The 18604-nt window shown below is 37.4% G+C and overlaps 1 protein-coding gene across 1 annotated transcript in view; it reads left to right on the forward strand.

The window, feature by feature from the left end:
* Nucleotides 1-18154, forward strand: part of LOC123005590 (protein O-mannosyl-transferase TMTC2) — a 34899-nt gene extending 16745 nt beyond the window's left edge. The window contains exons 5-10 of the mRNA XM_044399401.1: nt 5876-5961; nt 10160-10404; nt 13186-13326; nt 13921-14005; nt 16837-17015; nt 17525-18154. Coding sequence (XP_044255336.1) covers nt 5876-5961; nt 10160-10404; nt 13186-13326; nt 13921-14005; nt 16837-17015; nt 17525-17677 — 889 coding nt within the window. The 3' untranslated portion in view covers nt 17678-18154. The remainder of the gene's footprint in view (nt 1-5875; nt 5962-10159; nt 10405-13185; nt 13327-13920; nt 14006-16836; nt 17016-17524) is intronic.
* Nucleotides 18155-18604: the final 450 nt, after the last annotated feature.

The raw sequence follows: 18604 nt of genomic DNA on the forward strand, positions 1-18604 counted from the left end.
ATTTATGCGAACAGAGGAATCAAGCCGGATTTCATCCTCCTGTTGCCGTCACAAATTAAAACAAAAACACACAAACTCACTTCCCTACCTTACAACTTCTCTAACAAAGCAAACTACATATTTAGTTTCATATTATCTAATACTTATAAAAGCCAAACAAATATGTACGTACAAAAACATAACAAAGTAACTGCAGCAATTTTTTTCTTTATTTAAACCGCCAAACCAAATTAATGTCCATGGAATTGTAAATAAGATTGAATTAAAAAGTGCCATCTTTTTAAGGCTTTTAACCGGAAATAAAATATACAGCTTTTAGGTCAAAAACAGATGTTTTTTATGTCCGTTTTTAATTACAACTATAACTTATCACTTTGGTTATGAAGATGTGGTAAAAAAATTCCATAAAACATTACAATTTTTAAATTAGTGTCTTAAAATCTAAGTACCTACATACTACTTTTAACAAAACCTTCTGAAATTTTTTTTTTATCAACAGACACCAAAAAGTGACCACTTTTATTACTAAATGACACAAGTAAAAGTTTTACCTTTCAGTCATAAAGTAAAAAGTCTATTTTAGCGCTTAGGCAAAAATACTTCTACACCAACGTTGTCACTTTCTTGTCTCTTTTGCTGCTTCAGCATAAGGAGGTACATTGTAGATCATCAGTACTCGACATTTTGCACTACTAATTACACTAGTCATGCACTAGTTAAATTAATAAACACTTTCGAAAATCTCAATCCAAATGTCGATACTGACGCGTGATGTTTGTTTAAAAGCGTTGTTATGATTTCATTAGTTGCAAAACGTCCTAATTATTTAGTTTATTTACTTGCTAATTGTAGTGTTGCTTTTTACTCTCTATTTAAATACGTGTGCGGATAAAATAGTATGTGATTTGTTATAACATAATATAACGGGTGAGCAACGAAATTTTGTTTCAGAGTTGGTCCTGGCAGAAAGAGATAGACATAAAAGTCATGTGTAAGTTTAACCCTTTAAAATACTTTACTTCAATTGCTATTTCTGGCACAGGTTGAAATCAATACTTTTCTAAGACAATTCTTTGAATATTGCATAATTAGTACAGAAACAATTTGGCCTCCGAGGTCATGCGATATCACCCCCTGTAACTTCTTTATGGCCACATTTGAAAAACACATTTTTCAAAACTCTTGTTGCTGATTTAGGTGATCAACAACAACAAATTATTAACACAATTGAAAAACTAAATTACGAGATCTAATCTAAATCTAAATTTTAGGGAATTTACATTGATTAAAAGTGGTCACAACGATTACTAACTGCGAGTAGTTCAATTATTACCCAAAATTAATAGAAGACATACGTGCAAACTTCTAAGACACTCCTTGAATCAAAATTTCTTTACTCACATAATACTATTGTTAATTATACGAGTAATTTTTGCTTTCACGATTGACAATAGTACATTATATTATAAGTGATAGAAATGCATCATTATACGCGAGTGAGAATTTTGACCGACGAGTGCGCTTGCGCACGAGTGGGACACTTCTAACGAGCTTCATAATGACATTTAGATCACGTGTGATATACGACGTTTTATCTTACTGGTGCAACTATCCAAAAAATGAAGTTTCATTCAAGTAAAATATTTACCTATAAAAATATCATAGTAAATATAATATAATAGTCAAATTTACTCACTTGTGAGTACTTTATCTCACTTCTGAGTGTTTTATCTCACTTGTGAATAATATTTGATTTCTATCACCGAAAACAATGGTCTAAGGTAGCTCAAAAACTCAACCTGTAAGATAAAACAATTTTTTTAGCCTTGAAATTTGGTAAAAATCAATCAGACAAAAAGTAAATCTAATTTTGGGGAAGCAAAGTGGCCGCATTTTGTTTTATAGTGTTTTCTAAACATCGAAAGTGAGTTACCTCCTTTTTGCACTTTCTAATGCTCCTTACTTTAACATTTTTATTTTGTAAGATAAATAATATAAGTACAAGCCCAAAAAATATAACTTCTGCTGACACATCTCTCGCTTGATGATTAAATCTGATGCGCAACAGATTAAAAAGTAGATTAAAAACCTTGACCGTTTCCAATTAGGTTGAACAAGACCGCACGCATTAAGCCAATCCCGATCTTGGCAAATGGGATTCATACCTTCCATCAAAATATTCGGAGGCTTGATTCGATTTGCGGATTGTCGGGCCGTGCGGCTAACTCTGCTCAAATTCAATTGAGAGAGATGACTGGGGGCGAGGAGAGAAGTATATACATGTGTGTGTGTGTGTCTGTGACGCTGTAATGGACCCGCAGCGGGTCTAATGGGACAGAACAACCCGGATTGCTGACCCGTTATCACCAGAGCCCGGCTTAATAGGATTGAGAGCCGGTGCAGTCCCGACATAAACTACTGCAAACTGCGATTTGCTAGCTGAGGCGAGGCCGCAAAGCGAATTTTCACTCTCAAATCCCGCTTCTAATCCGACGACGACCGACCAGATAGATCCCGGAAACTGTTTATTTCCATTAAGATTGAATTCATATAGGGTGAAGGGGAAACCCGACAAATTCCAGATGGTTTTTATTCATTAACATTTACAAGCCAGAAAACGATTCTCCATTTCTGACACATCTCAATATCGTAAAATTTTATAGACGCCCGATACGCGAAAAAGAAAAACACGGACGCAGAAACGATCGCATCAACACCGCCATTATAATGTAATGAACCCTCAAGCAGCTTTTTTAAGCTCTGCGAACCAATCGACAGTTTTACGTTTAAAAACTCGACGCCTTATTTCCTCTATTTATGTGTTATTAACACGAAACCACGCCGAAATTTATGTCAATGATAAAGTTGTAAATGGTGGATGCGCCGGGAAAAATCACAATTCTTAAATTTATATATCGTTTTATGTTAAGAATACATTTGTCAAGGTACACAGACTTCGGTGGGATTCAAAGTATTCACTTGATTCCTTCTTCCGCTCCAATGTCCACAATATCGTTTCTCTGGACCATCAAAAGTATCCAATAACCGGCATGAGTGCCTCTTGAAATGATATGAACCACAACAGATCGATTTTTTCGTACACAAGTTGTCCAAAATATTTAATAATTGTCGTTACAAGGCAAAGTGAATGTTTTTCGTTTTTACTCTCCAGTGGAGCAAGGAGAGAAAAAAGCCTTTCAGTGATAGGGAAAGTAGCCCCGTGTATATCGGCTAGAAAAGCGATAAGAGATAATAAAGTAGGGAGTTAGGTACGCCCCGGACAATATATCATCAATATTGATTATGTTAAACAGCTCATCCATTTGCTTGTGCTTGCAAAGAAAATAAGTAAAAAATTTGGAGAATAAAGCGACTTCGTTCCCGAAAGTATCGGTGCTTAGTTCGGATTAAACGCGTTAAAGGATATAGATATATATGGAAGATGTTCTCATCTTGTCTGTGCAAAAACTTGAATAATGTCGAGAGAGTTGCCATTAAGTAATCGTATTGCCATTGCCTGTGAATGTATGCAGGAGTGGAAGGTAGTATCAGAATGTATTATGGCGGTGCGACAGCCATGTACGATAGATGTGGGTGGTTAATGATTCGCGTCAGGACGAAAGGGGTTTGCTACAGGACCCAGAATGCTTTATCATGTTTATTGGCAATTAAAGCGAGCCTCATGTATCCGCAACCTGAATTACATTCCAATTTTGCCCTTTCAAAAATCCTGTTTTTATTACAAATGTCGTGTCTTGTCGCAATTATATTTACACTCGACTTATGGGAATGCAATGTAAATGATCGAATAACTGCGCATTTCTAGTTTCTGCGGTGCCCCAGGCTCGCGTGTTTGTTGAGTATTTAATTAATTAAGACCGTAATAATTCATTGTAGTCCTCGAGGATGTCAAATGTCTTAATTTTGGAGTCCTATTTCGTTTCCTAATAATTAACTTGTCCCCGAGGGAAGTTTGTTATGCAACGGAATTCAATTCACTGTAACGTCTTGTAGATTTGTTTGCCGGATTGAATTAATTATCTTTCATACACTTTTCTTCAACCTCCTGCCGCCGCGATTGTTCCATTTCACAATTCCTGTCCTTCAATTTTATTTCACACCGATTAATTATCCAATAACAGATCGAAGTTTCATGGGCGACATTACCGATAGGCACCGAATACTCAAGAAGCAATCACCAAGTCTCATTTCGTGAATTAGAACTCGAATTCGATTAACTATGCCATACTGGTTCGGGCTCAAACTACCCTTGTCGGATTGCGGAACTGTTTTTAGCCAACCTGCTTCGATTAAACGATTAAATTTTCAATGAACCCGAGAGAAATCGACAACTCTTTAACGACCGTTAAATATTTCAACACGATTTTTCGCAACAAAGCTAAATTAAACCACGTCGATTTAACATTTACATAAAAATGCAAGTTTTTATTTGTTTTTTGAACATGTGCGTGCCATTTTGTTATATAAATGTCTCGTTGAAACGAAGAAATCACGTTCCTGCTGCGCGTTTTTAACACCTGATTTCTGCGATACTAGCCGTAATTTGTCGTTTAACGAGGAAAATATGTGTCAAAGTGAATCTGAGAGAAAGTCGATATCTTTGAAGCAAAGACCGGGAGCTTCACCCGCATCAACCGAAGGGACATGTAGGTGATTATAGGATCAGAACACCTACGACAATAAAGAGGATTTCACTTGCGGGTAGTTGAATCTTGATGACTGGCTCTGTCCTTGCTCCACAATCGATAAATCACAACATAGCCAATTAATGCTTCCAAAAACAATTTTAAGCCTGCAAATATTTTCCATTTGGTATTCGTGGCATGATTGTATTCGAAAATAAGGTTCTGATGTTCGGTAATAAAATTACGTAGGGTCCGCTCGAAATATGGAAAAAGGATCCAATAAAAATGATAGTCAATAATTCCTGTAAAATATTTTTCATGTTCCCATCCGATTTACATTTTGTGTTTTATTTTAGTATACAAATATTTGTGAAATACTATAGTAAACATTGATTACAACTGTAATTTGAAAATATCGAATGACCCAGTTTCGATGCACTTAAACTAATAACGAAGAAATAAAGTACAATAATTTGTCACATCTAAAGGTCACGTTATTAAGTTAGCTCTCACATTGAAAGTTTACACGTAATTTTTTTCTCCTATTTCAAAGTTCGAGTTTGCACCAGACTTTGCAATAATAGCAAAGTTATGTGAATGTGCCACTTGCAAGTTGTAAACTGTACAGAGATAAAATTGGCTGAACTTGCAAGCGAAATCTTTAACGAGGCTTTTTCTTCGACATTATGATAATTTTTATAGCAAACGTTATTAAATTTGAAGGTAGTTTCGCATGCGAGGTCTGATTCGGCCCCAACTTTATGACGTGAGGGACAACCCTTATAAAATATTACCGTTTTGCTTGAGAAAAACACATAATATGGGTTTATGTGAAACGCGTAGGCGGCGATCGGCAACGTGTATGCCGGAACTCACAGTTAAGATTTATTTCGTTTTACGATCCTCTATAAAATAGACACCTTGGATCGCCAAGAAAACACCCTAAAAAAAACAGAAACATTAATTGCGTTAGAAATAATTTTCTATGCAATATGTGTTCTCTTGCTCTATTGTTCGAGGATCAATATCGAAAAAGTATTGAAGGTGGTATGAATGGCTAAGACGGCCTTTCAATTCTATACAGCTCTCATGAAAAGAAAATGAGCATTATATCAGCAATGTGCGAGCCCGAACCGAGAATATTTTATTTTTTGTAAAATAGCTGACAAGTCATTGTGATATATTGTCGTGTCAAGGCCATAATCACTAATATTGCTTTGTTGTTCCAGGGGCATTCTGCTCCAGGCGAGGCAGCAATTGGGCGAAGCCATCGAGAGTTACCAACGAGCCATTCATTTTCGACCATCGCTGGCACGTAAGTCGACAATAAACACAATACATCATATCGACTAATGACATTTTCATTTCCTGCGATGCAAATCGATCTTTGATGGTTCATTTTTCTTGTCGCGGAATGTCAACACGTTTAAGCTATTTATAAAATTTGATCGATCCGTCGAAAAAGAAATGAAATAATTTATTTTGGGGCGACAATAATCTCCTAATGTATTATTGAGCTGAGGACATTATCCTGGAGCTAAATCTGTCGCCCATTTGAAAGAATATCGATAAAAATTGTGTCTGCACAAGTCAGAATCAATTTTTTTGGTAGCTTTGTAAACCCTTAGTTGAGTAACAGCAAACTAAACATTCTCCAAAGTTTACTTCAAACGATTACATTAACAGAGACGCAAATGTGTTCGAGACTAGTCTACTAAACGTAGCAAAGTTATGTGATCACACGCATGCGGTTAGTGCGGTCGGTTTGTGCAGCATAACCCTGTTTTTGGACTTTCCCCAGTTAAACGAGCAAGCATATAAAACACAAGTTCCCAAATTATTGATAATTGGAATGGTGTATTTTTATTTTTGACTGAAATTTTTCATCGAGCTGAGTGAATTAAAAGTGAAAGTTTTTCCATCCATTTGCATACCGCGTAATAATTAAATAATTTCTGGTAGCCCGTCGCTGGGGAAGTTGTAATAAAATTCTGTGCGTTGAACCGGGCGGCTTGATAATGGCTTGCAAATTAATAAAATGACGAAATAATTCGAAAGGAATTTAAAATGCGCCAAGTAATAAAGGAGGAAATCGTCAATAAATGAGCGGCAATTCGAGAAAGTTGCTCCTTCTACGGCAAGGATATTTAACATTCAGATTCCTTAATAACGCCAATTCATATCTGGACCGGAGTCCGGGAATATCTTCTTCATCCTCGACATATTTTTATGCAAAACGCGTTCCGGTAGCGGAGTTTTATTGCAGGAGGAGCAAAATGAAGATGCGATTCTTGGAGAATTGGAAGGGAAAGGCAATGAATATGGGAAGGACTTAGCGAACCTTGTTCTTTGGAAATATGAAAAGATTTCGAAAGGATTTTGATTGCAAGATAATTTGACGTTTTAGATGTCGTTCATCAATATTCCCAATATATGTGCTCATGGCTTTACGCAGAAAAAAGCTTTCCTGGAATAACTAAATCGAAAGAAGCCCGTTTATGTCATTATGAAAAAATCGCTTTGCTTTCGCTTCTATTTATTTACTGATTACGCGTTTGAATAGAGCACTTTAGCGACGATGAATTGATATTGTTGAAGTATTAATAATAGATTACGTGAAGGGAACGCAGAAACGAGGCGTTAGAAGTTTCAAATCCACAGAGAGCTTATTCTTTGTCGAAGTTTACCAACTTTAATTCCTCGAGACCTTTCCGAGGAGGTCGTTGGAATAAAATATGAAATACTAAATGTAGATTAGTTTTATTTCGCGAATATATTTTCCAGTTCAAACCCCCGTTTAATTTAACGGGATTTCCATAAGAAGTGTTAATTACAAGAACTTCTATCCTGGCTACAGATTACGTATTCATGAATCTGTTCTCGTGCAAGGCACACCAACTTCGGCCTCTATGAAAAGTTAACGTTATAACATTAAAATTTCATTATGGAAATTATCACAAATAACGTATCGGTTTTGTGTTTGTTTTCTAATTACTACTTTTAGGCTCACTTTGTCAAATTAAATTTTAAATTTAATAATGCTTTACGCACACATTAACCCGTCGCTCAAACTCGGAAAAGAAACAATTCGCTTTGCTCTCTGACACAAAATCGAAACGTAGCCTCGAGACTTGCGGAAGACGGACGTTGTTTGGCTTCAGCCGATAAAATGATGGAAAACTCGGATACATCTTCAAATTGAATTCGCGTCCTGTTAAACATCAACACCGAAACTGGAAATATCTGGGAATTAATAAAAAAAATTTGTTGAGCGGAAATGTCCGGCGACATGCATTCGTAAATTCGATATTTAAAAGTAATAAATAACTGGTGCAGAAACGTCGAAAGGCCGAAACATTCTATCTTCTCCATTGTACGTTTATGAAAGAACATTTCCGCTAAGAAAGTCGTTACTTTTCCATAAAATGGCGACTGCAGACACGGTAATAAAAGAATAAAACCCGAAAAATCCGCCATTTGCACGATCGGAAATGTTTGAAGAGAGAGCATATTCTCGGTGTGCAGTTGGAAGTGTTTGCCTAAGTGACGGAGATTGTCTTTGTGTTGATATGAACGATATTTCATCGGATGCGAGCTTATCAGCGAGTGTTGGCGGTAATGCAGAGCAACACTCAGAGGTGACAAAACCTTAGACTAGCGATATGGAATATTAAGAGCGTCGTCGGCTCGGATGCTCACGTCGGGAGACAGAAAACAGGAAAAGAACACCGAGGAGCTGCCTTATAAATAACCGTTCAAGTTTTGCATTGCGCCTCGCTACCAAAAGAACAACACTAAAACATCCCTCCCTCTGAATCAAAAAGCGAGTCACGCAGTCGTTGAAATATGGCAGGAGCTGAAAAGACGCAGTTACCGGCAAAGTGTTTGATAATGTGCTGACGCATTTGTTCAAAACAGACAGAAAAATCGTAAAATGGCTGCCTCGAAATTTGAAATACGTAAATTCAAGTTTCCATTGAGCAAAGCGCTGCTATGACGGCACATCTCGTCGGTTTTTTTGGAGCCTCGAGCGCGCATTTGCCCACACAATAGTATTCCGGGTCCACTCGAGCTCCATTCGTCTGCGTATTTCCGGCATCTCTTTTCTTCGAGGACACTGTTTGTTATGTCCCGACCGCTAATTAACCACACTTGCAAATGGATCTTCAGTCGCCTCACAAACCGACAACCTGTCCATTATCGTCCACCCGTCGCTTTCAATTTATCAAAGTGTCTACTCCTACCGTAACATCACGAAACCGATTTTCGGAAATTAGCACAAAGCGAGAAAACCAACACTCAATCGTTGCTTCAAAGTCACACGAGAACTTGAAATTGGAAAACTCGAACTAGTTTTCAACTTTGGTGGATGCGCCGGGATTAAAAAAATTATTGAGAGAATGAGAATGTGTGATTTCGGAAAATGACATCTATCGTCGTTTAATTTGCGCGTTGCGCAACTAATTAGTGATGTGCACAAATAGGCGTTGGAATGGTGACAAGGTGCTCGCTGTCGTCTCTCTGTTCTGTCTCATTTATCAAGATGAACTCCTCGAGAGTTCGTGTCTCGCTCATACGCCACATATTCATAAAGAAGTTCGCATTGCGGTCGTCATTGCGAAGCGCCGGCATAAAGTGTAACTATACACATAAACAACTTAAAGTGTCTACGGCGTTGTATTTTCCGGCCCATATCTGCTTATTTATAACGGTATTTGATTTGCCATGTTTACGTAACACTGCCATGTTGATATTCGCCCCAGATTTCGTTTAATAGCTTGCGCTATTACCTTACCCGGTCATCATCAATATTTAAGTACAACGAGCTAGAATCTCCGCATAAAACTAACTAAACCAGTGTCAACTTTATTACGGGAACTTATTAATTATAACCGAGACGGTTTGTGTCGTGCACCATCTAATATCTGGACGATATTAAACGGTGTTGAGATTACAGCAGAGAGTATATACACGATATTTAGCGGATATTGCGTCCCTTCCTCTATTTGCTCGCTTCCACTTAATGCGGTCGGCGTGCTATGGATAAATCTCAACTCAAGATTAGATTTCGACAAAGACACTCAGACATGCGCCCAACAAAGTCAATCAAAACTCGCAATCTGACAATTGCAGGTGTTAATCGCAAAAACCTCCGGCATAGCGTGATTGGAATCCCATCACACTAAATCGCTTCCAATAGCTCGGAAAATAAGAAATATCGACGCTAATTCTACCACTAATAACTTGAACAAACTCAGATATAATACACCGTTTAGACAAGATCGATAAACTCCTCTTAAAACAGCGGCGTGCCCCAACCAGATAGTTTTTTAAACGTCGATTGTGTGCTACTTGAGATCATTAAGATGCAGCCGGTTGTGCTATAATTCGTTGAAAGAGCCGCAAGCTAATCCCGTCGAGACGCTTAATGAAACTTTCAAATTTCGACAAATTTTTACTCCCTTCACCTTATGCAAATAGTTTAAGCTTTAATCGTGTTGATGTTGTTTCAGTGGCCTATGTCAACTTAGGCGCCGCGCTGATATCTGCAGGCAGGTGTCAAGAAGCAGTGTCAGTTCTTAGACAAGGATCTCGTTTAGACGGTACGGGTCTAAGGGACCGACGCGAACACGAAACAGCCAGAGTTTCGGCCCTCCTGCAGCTCGGAGCTTTGTATTCCGAACAGGGACGACTGCAAAGGGCTTTAGCGGCCTACAGAGAAGCGGCCTACTCGCTCCCAGAACACTATCCACCACAGGTAAAATAAATATCACGCTTTCAGGCCAATCATTATTTGAATATTTAAATTATTTAACTCTTAATAAAACTTCCATTTCCCGTAAACAAAAAATTGGATATTATTATTAAAACACAATGTTTCACCCTGCATATATTAACTTAATTAAACTTGCACATGTATAACAATTTCTATTTTTATCGGTTATGAAATCCATGTTAAAAAATGCAGTTTATATTTAACAATGATTAAAAACTTAGTGAAAAACCGTGTTGTGTTTTGATTAATTTGGTGGCAAAATAGAATTTTGTAAATGTTGTAGTACTCTCGCGTAAAGCATTCGTCAAAACGTGTCATCTCCATCGCCTCCAATCAATACACAGTCGTGAATGTTTGATCGAGTTCATCCCTAATTTGTCATATTAGAGTCGGTCATCTCTTTCTGTCGTATGCAAAAGACCTGGAGGCGGTGATATCAGCCGGCCACCATCTGGCGGCCGTCCTCGCGCAGATGGGGTCCTTTGACAAATGTCCCGCTTACTGATAATCACGCTAAGTGCAGGCTTGCCTTCGGCCAACTCTAACTGCTTCTCATATCTCAACAAACGTAATAACCATTATTGCTTCCCTTGTTATGCTGTGTATATTCGCTTAATTTAATTTATTTGTCATCGCCGAAGTAAAGTTGCTTGTTGCGCAAATATTCGCAATATTAAATATTATTATCTTTCCTTTATTGGGTGCTTTTCGAGATGATGGAAAGGCTTCCGGTACATCATCATTCGAATTAATTATCTTGACATTCATCTATAATGCACCGAAGCCTTTCACGTTTCACGTTTAATTATATCTACAAATGTTGGAGATGGAAAACATCATGTCGGCTCGATAAGGGCGTAACCTACAGCTAATTAATTACCGATGTTTTCAACGTGACTGTCAATCACGTTTTTGATAACACTATCGTTAATTAACTCCTTAGCTAGAGATCGTCGTCCTGATTCACACCGACCGACCTTTCCTCTACATATTTTTACTCTTAGTATCAAGTGGCTTTTGCATATTTTATACACAAAACCTGCCACAAAAGACTTCCATGAGCGTATTTTATAGCGTAAAACTGGCAAAGAAATCCATCAAGTTTGTAACCGAAACAGACAATGTTTTTTATGTAAACTTCAGTAATTTCGTATTAATTTACGAGTGTTGTTCACGCTAAAAACACAACCGCTACCGTTTTACGAGGACGTAATTGAAACTTTTTAATCAGGTTTTCAGTTAATTAGTTTAAGTACGTAATTAATTTTCATTTTGAATTATGATCGTGTTTGAATTACATCTGCGACACACAAAATTATTTTACGATGGTGATAATAATTATTTCAATCCTAATTTATTACCTACGGCTATAATTTTTATTTTTATTATTTGATCAATTTTAAAACGATAAGCTCATCATTTTTATTTTATCTACTCTTTTTTCTGCTATTTATTTGTTATTCCATATTGTGTCTCTGAGGCTTTTACGATTTATGTGAATTTAATTGATCGCGATAGAGGCTTTTTGCATCAGTGGTAATGTTATTCTGGTACAAAATTTTCCACAAAGACTATTGTTTGATCCAGTAATAAACAAGATTGATGTGAACGGCTTTGAAAATAAAAATAAACTTTTTTCGAAAAAATCGACTAGATTTAAGCTGTGCTTTTTCCTACGGGAACTATTTCATTTGATGACTATAGCATTAAGAGTACATCGCGTCGACGACTTTTGATCCCATATATTCATATTAGCTCTCCCATTTACGCGTCGTTACACCTCATCTTGTTAAAAAAAAGGAAAATGTTTCAAATTTCGTTAAAAGGATTCAGAAATGTTGTTAATTGTCGTTGGTGCAGTATCTCATTCCAATTTGAACTAATTGAAATTATAGCAACAAAAGAGTCGTTCAATATTAATCGCAAATCAATGTCAATCGAATCGAAGAGCCCCTAAAATGGCCCCGTTTTCCGCTTCCTTGACATTATTCACGTTCAGCCCCTATTGTCGCACGTCCCAAGTTTGTTTTCTTAGCCGATCAACTCGAATCGATGTTATCGAAGCTGGAAAGGTTTAAAATGTGAATTTAATACTTTCTCGTAATTAAAAATTAATTACCGGATATTGAAGCCCACGGAGGCGGAAATTTCCTTGTGAATACCTAAATTAGAACATCTTCGAGCTAAAATTTTAATTTATCATCAAACAAAACTGCCAGAGGAAAAGAAGCGCGTTAAAAAATTCCAATTTCGTTTCGAAAAGTCATATTGTTTGATAGCCCGCGGTAGCGGCAAATTAATTATTATGAAATATTAAATCAAACGAGAGGATCGAAGAGATGCGATCGCATGACATAAAATAGTAAAATATGAAAAGTGAATTATAAATGGAATGTTTATTAATTTTATGTTTTATTTATTGCACAACGGAAGCTTATTAATTATGCTTTGTCAATATGATTAGCGGTTGTGTTTTTGAGGTCGAGCCCATATTTGCTTCCAACCGTAATAGTCGTATAAAGTCCAGAAATGCTACAATTCAACCATCAAATAAATCTGATGAAACAACAATTTTATCCGGAGATAAAATCTACTCATTTGCAGAATGCAGAGTTACAATTTTCTTTTTTAATTTGAGCAATAATTACGACGCGGAAGAAAAAATTGCCCTAGTCGCAAAAATGATGTTAACGGCGCGTTATCTCAGTCAGTTTGTGCTTGGTTGGTAAGTGGATGATTTATGACATTCTCCTTTTGTTTAAGAGCGTTTTCAACGTGTTGGGAGAGACACTCGCTCGACTCCAACAGGACGAGGAAGCCGAAAGATGGTACCAAGCTGCACTGAATGCACAACCTGACCATGTGCCTGCCCACATAACTTACGGCAAACTTCTTGCCAAAAATGTGAGTTTTGAATTTTTTTTATTTAGATTAAATGCGGTAGGTAGTTGTAAAATCGGGCGTATTAATACGAGCAGAATCTGTAAAACGCGTCCGTTTTTACGACGGTTACATCTTTTAATAACCGACCGCTACCACTGTATTTTTAATGAATATTAACCCGGCGCGGTGATAAAATTGTGCTCGAAGTAAACTTGTTCCCCATCCTGCCGTATCTTTGTAATCTTACCTCTTTTATGAGATGGAAATATTAAATATTCATGATAAGGATCCCAGCAAAGATACACAAATAAAACTTAATTGATAATGCGTTTTTGTGCGCGCTCGGAAAAACAAAAAGCTCATCTATTTTTAACGTAAGGCGTGCGCATTTCGAAGGGGAAAATTTGAATTTTAATGATGGCAAATATTTGAGATGTTCGCGATATTGCACGCTTGATTTCCCGTTTAATTCCGGAAATTGTCCTACCGATTTAAATATTCCAAACGTCGAACGATTTAATTACTTAATCATTTCGGGTGAGGCTTTTTACTTCGTTGGGAGAGAAGCTTTATTTCCTATGGGAAAAGTGTTGTAACGTGCAGTTTTTCTTGCAGGTGAGCCGAACTGCGGAAGCCGAGCAGTGGTTTCGCAAAGCCCAAAGGTTGGCCCCCCAGGAACCCAGCGTCTACCACCATTACGGTTAGTAAATTAAACTGGATCTAATTCAATTCCGCTCTCCGAGCTCGTGCAAAATAACACAAAAAAGAACACCGGGTTAGCGCTGTTAAGCGCTCCCCTGTACCCGTTTGTTCATTAGTTTGGCATCTTTTTGGCATAATGAACATTCACCGCAAAAAATTTTCATAAATCACACAATAAAGGACTTTTTACGCACGCAATACCAGTAAGTAACTGCATTTGGCTGATTTACCATCTGCTACGTCAATTAAAACACACTTTTATTGTGTACACATTCGACCGCAGAAAAGTACCCCCACAAAGCAAGCAATTACATTTTTATCATTATCACGTTTAATTGACCATAAATTTGGTTTAAAAGTAAATAAAAATATGCTGCGCATAAATAATTCTTTTAAAACATCACATTCACCAAAAAACAAAAGCCTAGTCATATAAACAAGTTTACACCATATTAAATAAGACTGTTGTTATTTAGTCTCCGATAATAGACACATTCTCCATGGTTACCTTTGTCCCGTTAACGACACTAATCAATACCACATCCACACACATGTTTATGGAAGTTTAATTTGACTTAATAGCATTAACAGTCTCTTGACAGGTAACCCAATTATCGATGAAAAAACTAAGTTTCCATTAAATTCATTTATGTGAATCTTGTAAATATCCTGTTTTGAGAAATGAATACCGACCATTTCAAAGCGCTCTAGTCGTTATTTTTTTGTTAGCATTAGCGCAAAGGAGTAATAACCATAAAATTCTTTTAAAATGTCCGGAAAACAAAGAACAATTACTTGCAGGAATAAAGTTGTGTGGAAGAAACCGCATCACAATACATTAATATCAAGTCGAAGACACATTCCTGAAATGTACAAATTCAGTTTAACATATTTATGTTCCGGCATCCACAACGGCTTACCATGCAACTTCATTTCCAGTGGAAATGCGAAAATAAACGTATTGTAGATGTTTATTCCTTTTTCCTGAATGTACATTTCAATTTCGTGATGTACTCGTAATAAATGTATTGATTTTGGGGCGTTTCTTCATCAAAAAGATATTTCTGATCGATCAGAAATTGGGGTTATTTTTAATTGTCACAGATTCGTCGAATCACTCGTCTAATGGAGATAATTAATTTGTTGACCATGATTTCCCTCATCGAATCCCGGGCTAATTTTTTAAAGTAAACATTCGTTTTTTAACAATGTTTGAACGGTTTTTCCCTCCTGTTATTAAACACTTCAAAGGAAGCGGCGGTTGCTTGCATTTTTCCAAGAGCTTGAAAATCTAAACGACCGATATCAAATGTTTTAAGGCCGATATCAATTTAGGTAATGAGTTGATGCTCGATCGATGGGGACGACATAAGGGCTTCGTCCCAAGTGAACGACTTGTTCGCCTCCGATTATTAAATTACAACGGGACGATTCAAAATCGGTTTCGTTTCAAGATAATTGGACACGAACTATTGTAAAATTGCAAGGCTCTACGCACGAGACAATCGCAGATGCGACGTGACGGATTTCAAATGTGTAATAAAATCCACAAGTGCAGTGAAATTCACTCGCGTTTCGGCGTTATCGGTCATCAAAATGTTATTTACGAGTCCAAAAATTCGATCTTATTAAAATGTGTGTGCCGGTGCGTGAAAAGCAGCCCTTCGAGGGTAATAATTAAAGTCGTTGCTTACCCCCAATGTGTACTCTGAGAAATATCTCAGCGTTGTGTGTTCTGACAATATTAATTAGGAACTGATATAAAATACGTGCGTAACAATGACAAGTAGCACGTAGAAGGGCAATACTCGTCCCGGTTTTGTCTCCATCTGTTCATTTTAATGAATCTAAGGCTTATTCAGTGGTAGTTTGCAGCAAATGTTTCAACATATCTTAACTTTTAATTGGCTCGACGAACCCAATTCGTGTATACGTTTGCGAAAGTTTTTGTCGTTAAAGAGTGAGAGGGATATAAGGGCACATTAAAAATAATTACGAGCCGGTGGAAAACGTGAGGTAAAATCCCAGAGATGCGTCGTGTAGAGCGTTATTGTTAACCGTGAGGCACGTTTTTGCACTCGACAAATCTTACAAACAAAACCAGACTTTAACACTTCCACAGGGCTGCTAAGTACTTCATCGGAGCAGTCCCTAGGCTGCGGTTGAGGACAATCCCACAGCGACGCTGAGGAATTGCACCGGAGTCCTCGTTACACTGAGCTGCCACTCGGTTTGCAAATTCCGCACATGAAACCAAAAAAAATTCCGGGTTGTGAACAATTCAAGTTTTGCATTTTAGCCGAGGGGTAATCAATGGACACACTCAACGAGCGCACAACACGATCAAAACCTATAGCACGCTCGCTAATGTTCAGCAGTAAAATCGAGAAATGCCGTTACCTCGCTCAATTACAATCCCAGCAGCCCCAAGGTGGTAAAACTCGGCCAATAAATAAGCCCCGTATAAGCGGCGCCGTTACAAAAGTAGCGCCGTTAAAATTTCAGATGCAAATAGTATTCGGTTAAGTGCTCTATTTCAGACGAAATCTTTTTAGTGGCGGCCGTGTGTGATTTCCCTCGATTCCCTCTTCTTCACTAAAAAATATCTTTGGATTTTATAAATCAAATGATTAAAACGCTTTTAAAAATTTTCACTCAAATGTAATACCTGTCCTGGTAGTTGTTTTGAAATAGGCTTTCAGGTTTGTGCAGGAATGTTTCCGTAATACCGTAGGAAATGAATGTTTAGTGCGAGCGCCGCAAAATTCGCCGTATTTCTTCATCAGCGAGATATGCAACACAATTAGCGTAATGAAAATATATTTGCAGGTGAGTTCCTGGCGTCGCGGCGCCGCTATAAAGAAGCGTCAGTTATGTACGAAAAGGCGGCAGAATTGCGGCCACACGACTACGAGTTGGCGGTAGCGGCGGCAACGGCGATGAGGCAGGCGGGAAAGCACCAGGAGGCAGAACATTGGTACAGGACGGCGGTAGACCTAAAGCCTTCCGTAAGTAGATTAAACAAATTTATTGTAGGGAATCTTTTCGATGCACCTCTATGAACTTTTATTCGGATTTGATAGAGCGGGCGTATTAGAGTGCCGATCGAAGCGGCTTGACTAAAGAAAGAAATCTCTTAGAAGGATATGATAAAATGGAAATGAAGCTCTGCAGCGACTTTTGTAGCTTAGTCGTGGCAGCTTGTTAAGTTGGCAGAAGATTTCAACGTTTTTTTTCTTTTAAATCGCCTTAATTACGATTATGACATTTTCAGGCTGAACGTAAAACTGAAGGCAATTTTGCCCAAAAGTCTGTTCTGTTAATTGTATATTTAATGAGTTTTCATCTTCATATCGTTCAAAATTTAATTATACGCGAATAAAGGGTTAAGAGGTTCTTGTAACAGAAACGGTATTAAGAAATTTTCCAAAAAAATCATCTCGGTGTATTACGAGAGTACTTTGTCGATATTAGTAGCGTAAAGTCCTTGTAATCCCGGTGGAACTTTCTCTTTCAGGATGCTCGCAGTCATACGAATTTGGGAGCAATCCTCCACCTGAACGGCAAATATAGTGAAGCTGCCAGCAGCTACAAGGAGGCATTAAGACTTCAACCAGACGACATCACCACGTTGACGAATCTACATAAGCTGCACAGCGTAATGACTTGACACTGAAAGCGTTGAAAACGCTCTACGTTTTATTATCAACGAAATAAGGAGAAATATATCTATGTGCTACGTGTGCTTCTCTACGCCGACGTTTTGGGACCACCCCGTATTGCAACACTCGGCATACCACGAGACTCTGACAATATGAATGACGATCGATAGTGATATTTTTGTTAGGAACTGTATTTTTTCAGACGTCACTTTCAGCGTGATATTCTGTACATAAAGTAAGTTGAGTTTCTTGGATTTTCATGCGACGTTACGTTTTTCTTATGAAAAGTAAAATGTTTACATATCTTTTTATCAGTGTAATGTAATTTTTGAATTGGATAAAAGCTTCTCGAATATTATTCCCTTGGAATTGTAAGCTTTCAAAATAATATTATTACCATATTGTTGGCTTTTAATGGGTCGTATATTGTAATTAAATCTGTATTTAATTAAATTGTAAAATAAAGCTTTAACTTATTTTGTGTATGCGGCGGTTTCATTTTGTCCCTAATTACCACCACTCCATCTCACACCTTTTTAAAAATAGACATTTGTGGCACCGACTTTGAAATTATTCAACAACATTTAATCGGTTATAACCCAGCTGATATCACCTAGAAATTTTATTAAAACTTTTCTTTTTATTTTTCAACCGTTCTTAAGAATTCACGTCGAATAATAAATGTTCTTTTTATAACCAAGTGCGTGCAATTACAAACTAAAATAACGACGTTAACGACAAGGATAATCACGTAACTCAGACTTTATTACACTTAATCCTGATGTAATTTCAGCTACCTAACCAGGTTTTTTCAGATACCTACTCCCATAAACTTAATTAAGATCGATGCAATAATTAAACCCGGTAAAAAGCAACAACCCGGATGATCCTCGAATATTTACAACAGCTTCGTTTTTAATTTTCAACATAATGTT

The sequence above is a fragment of the Tribolium madens genome, unplaced genomic scaffold, assembly GCF_015345945.1.
Source record: "Tribolium madens isolate multiple individuals breed KSU strain unplaced genomic scaffold, Tmad_KSU_1.1 Scaffold_20;HRSCAF=117;Tcas5.2_LG4, whole genome shotgun sequence".
In the NCBI taxonomy this organism is placed as follows: Eukaryota; Metazoa; Arthropoda; class Insecta; order Coleoptera; family Tenebrionidae; genus Tribolium; species Tribolium madens.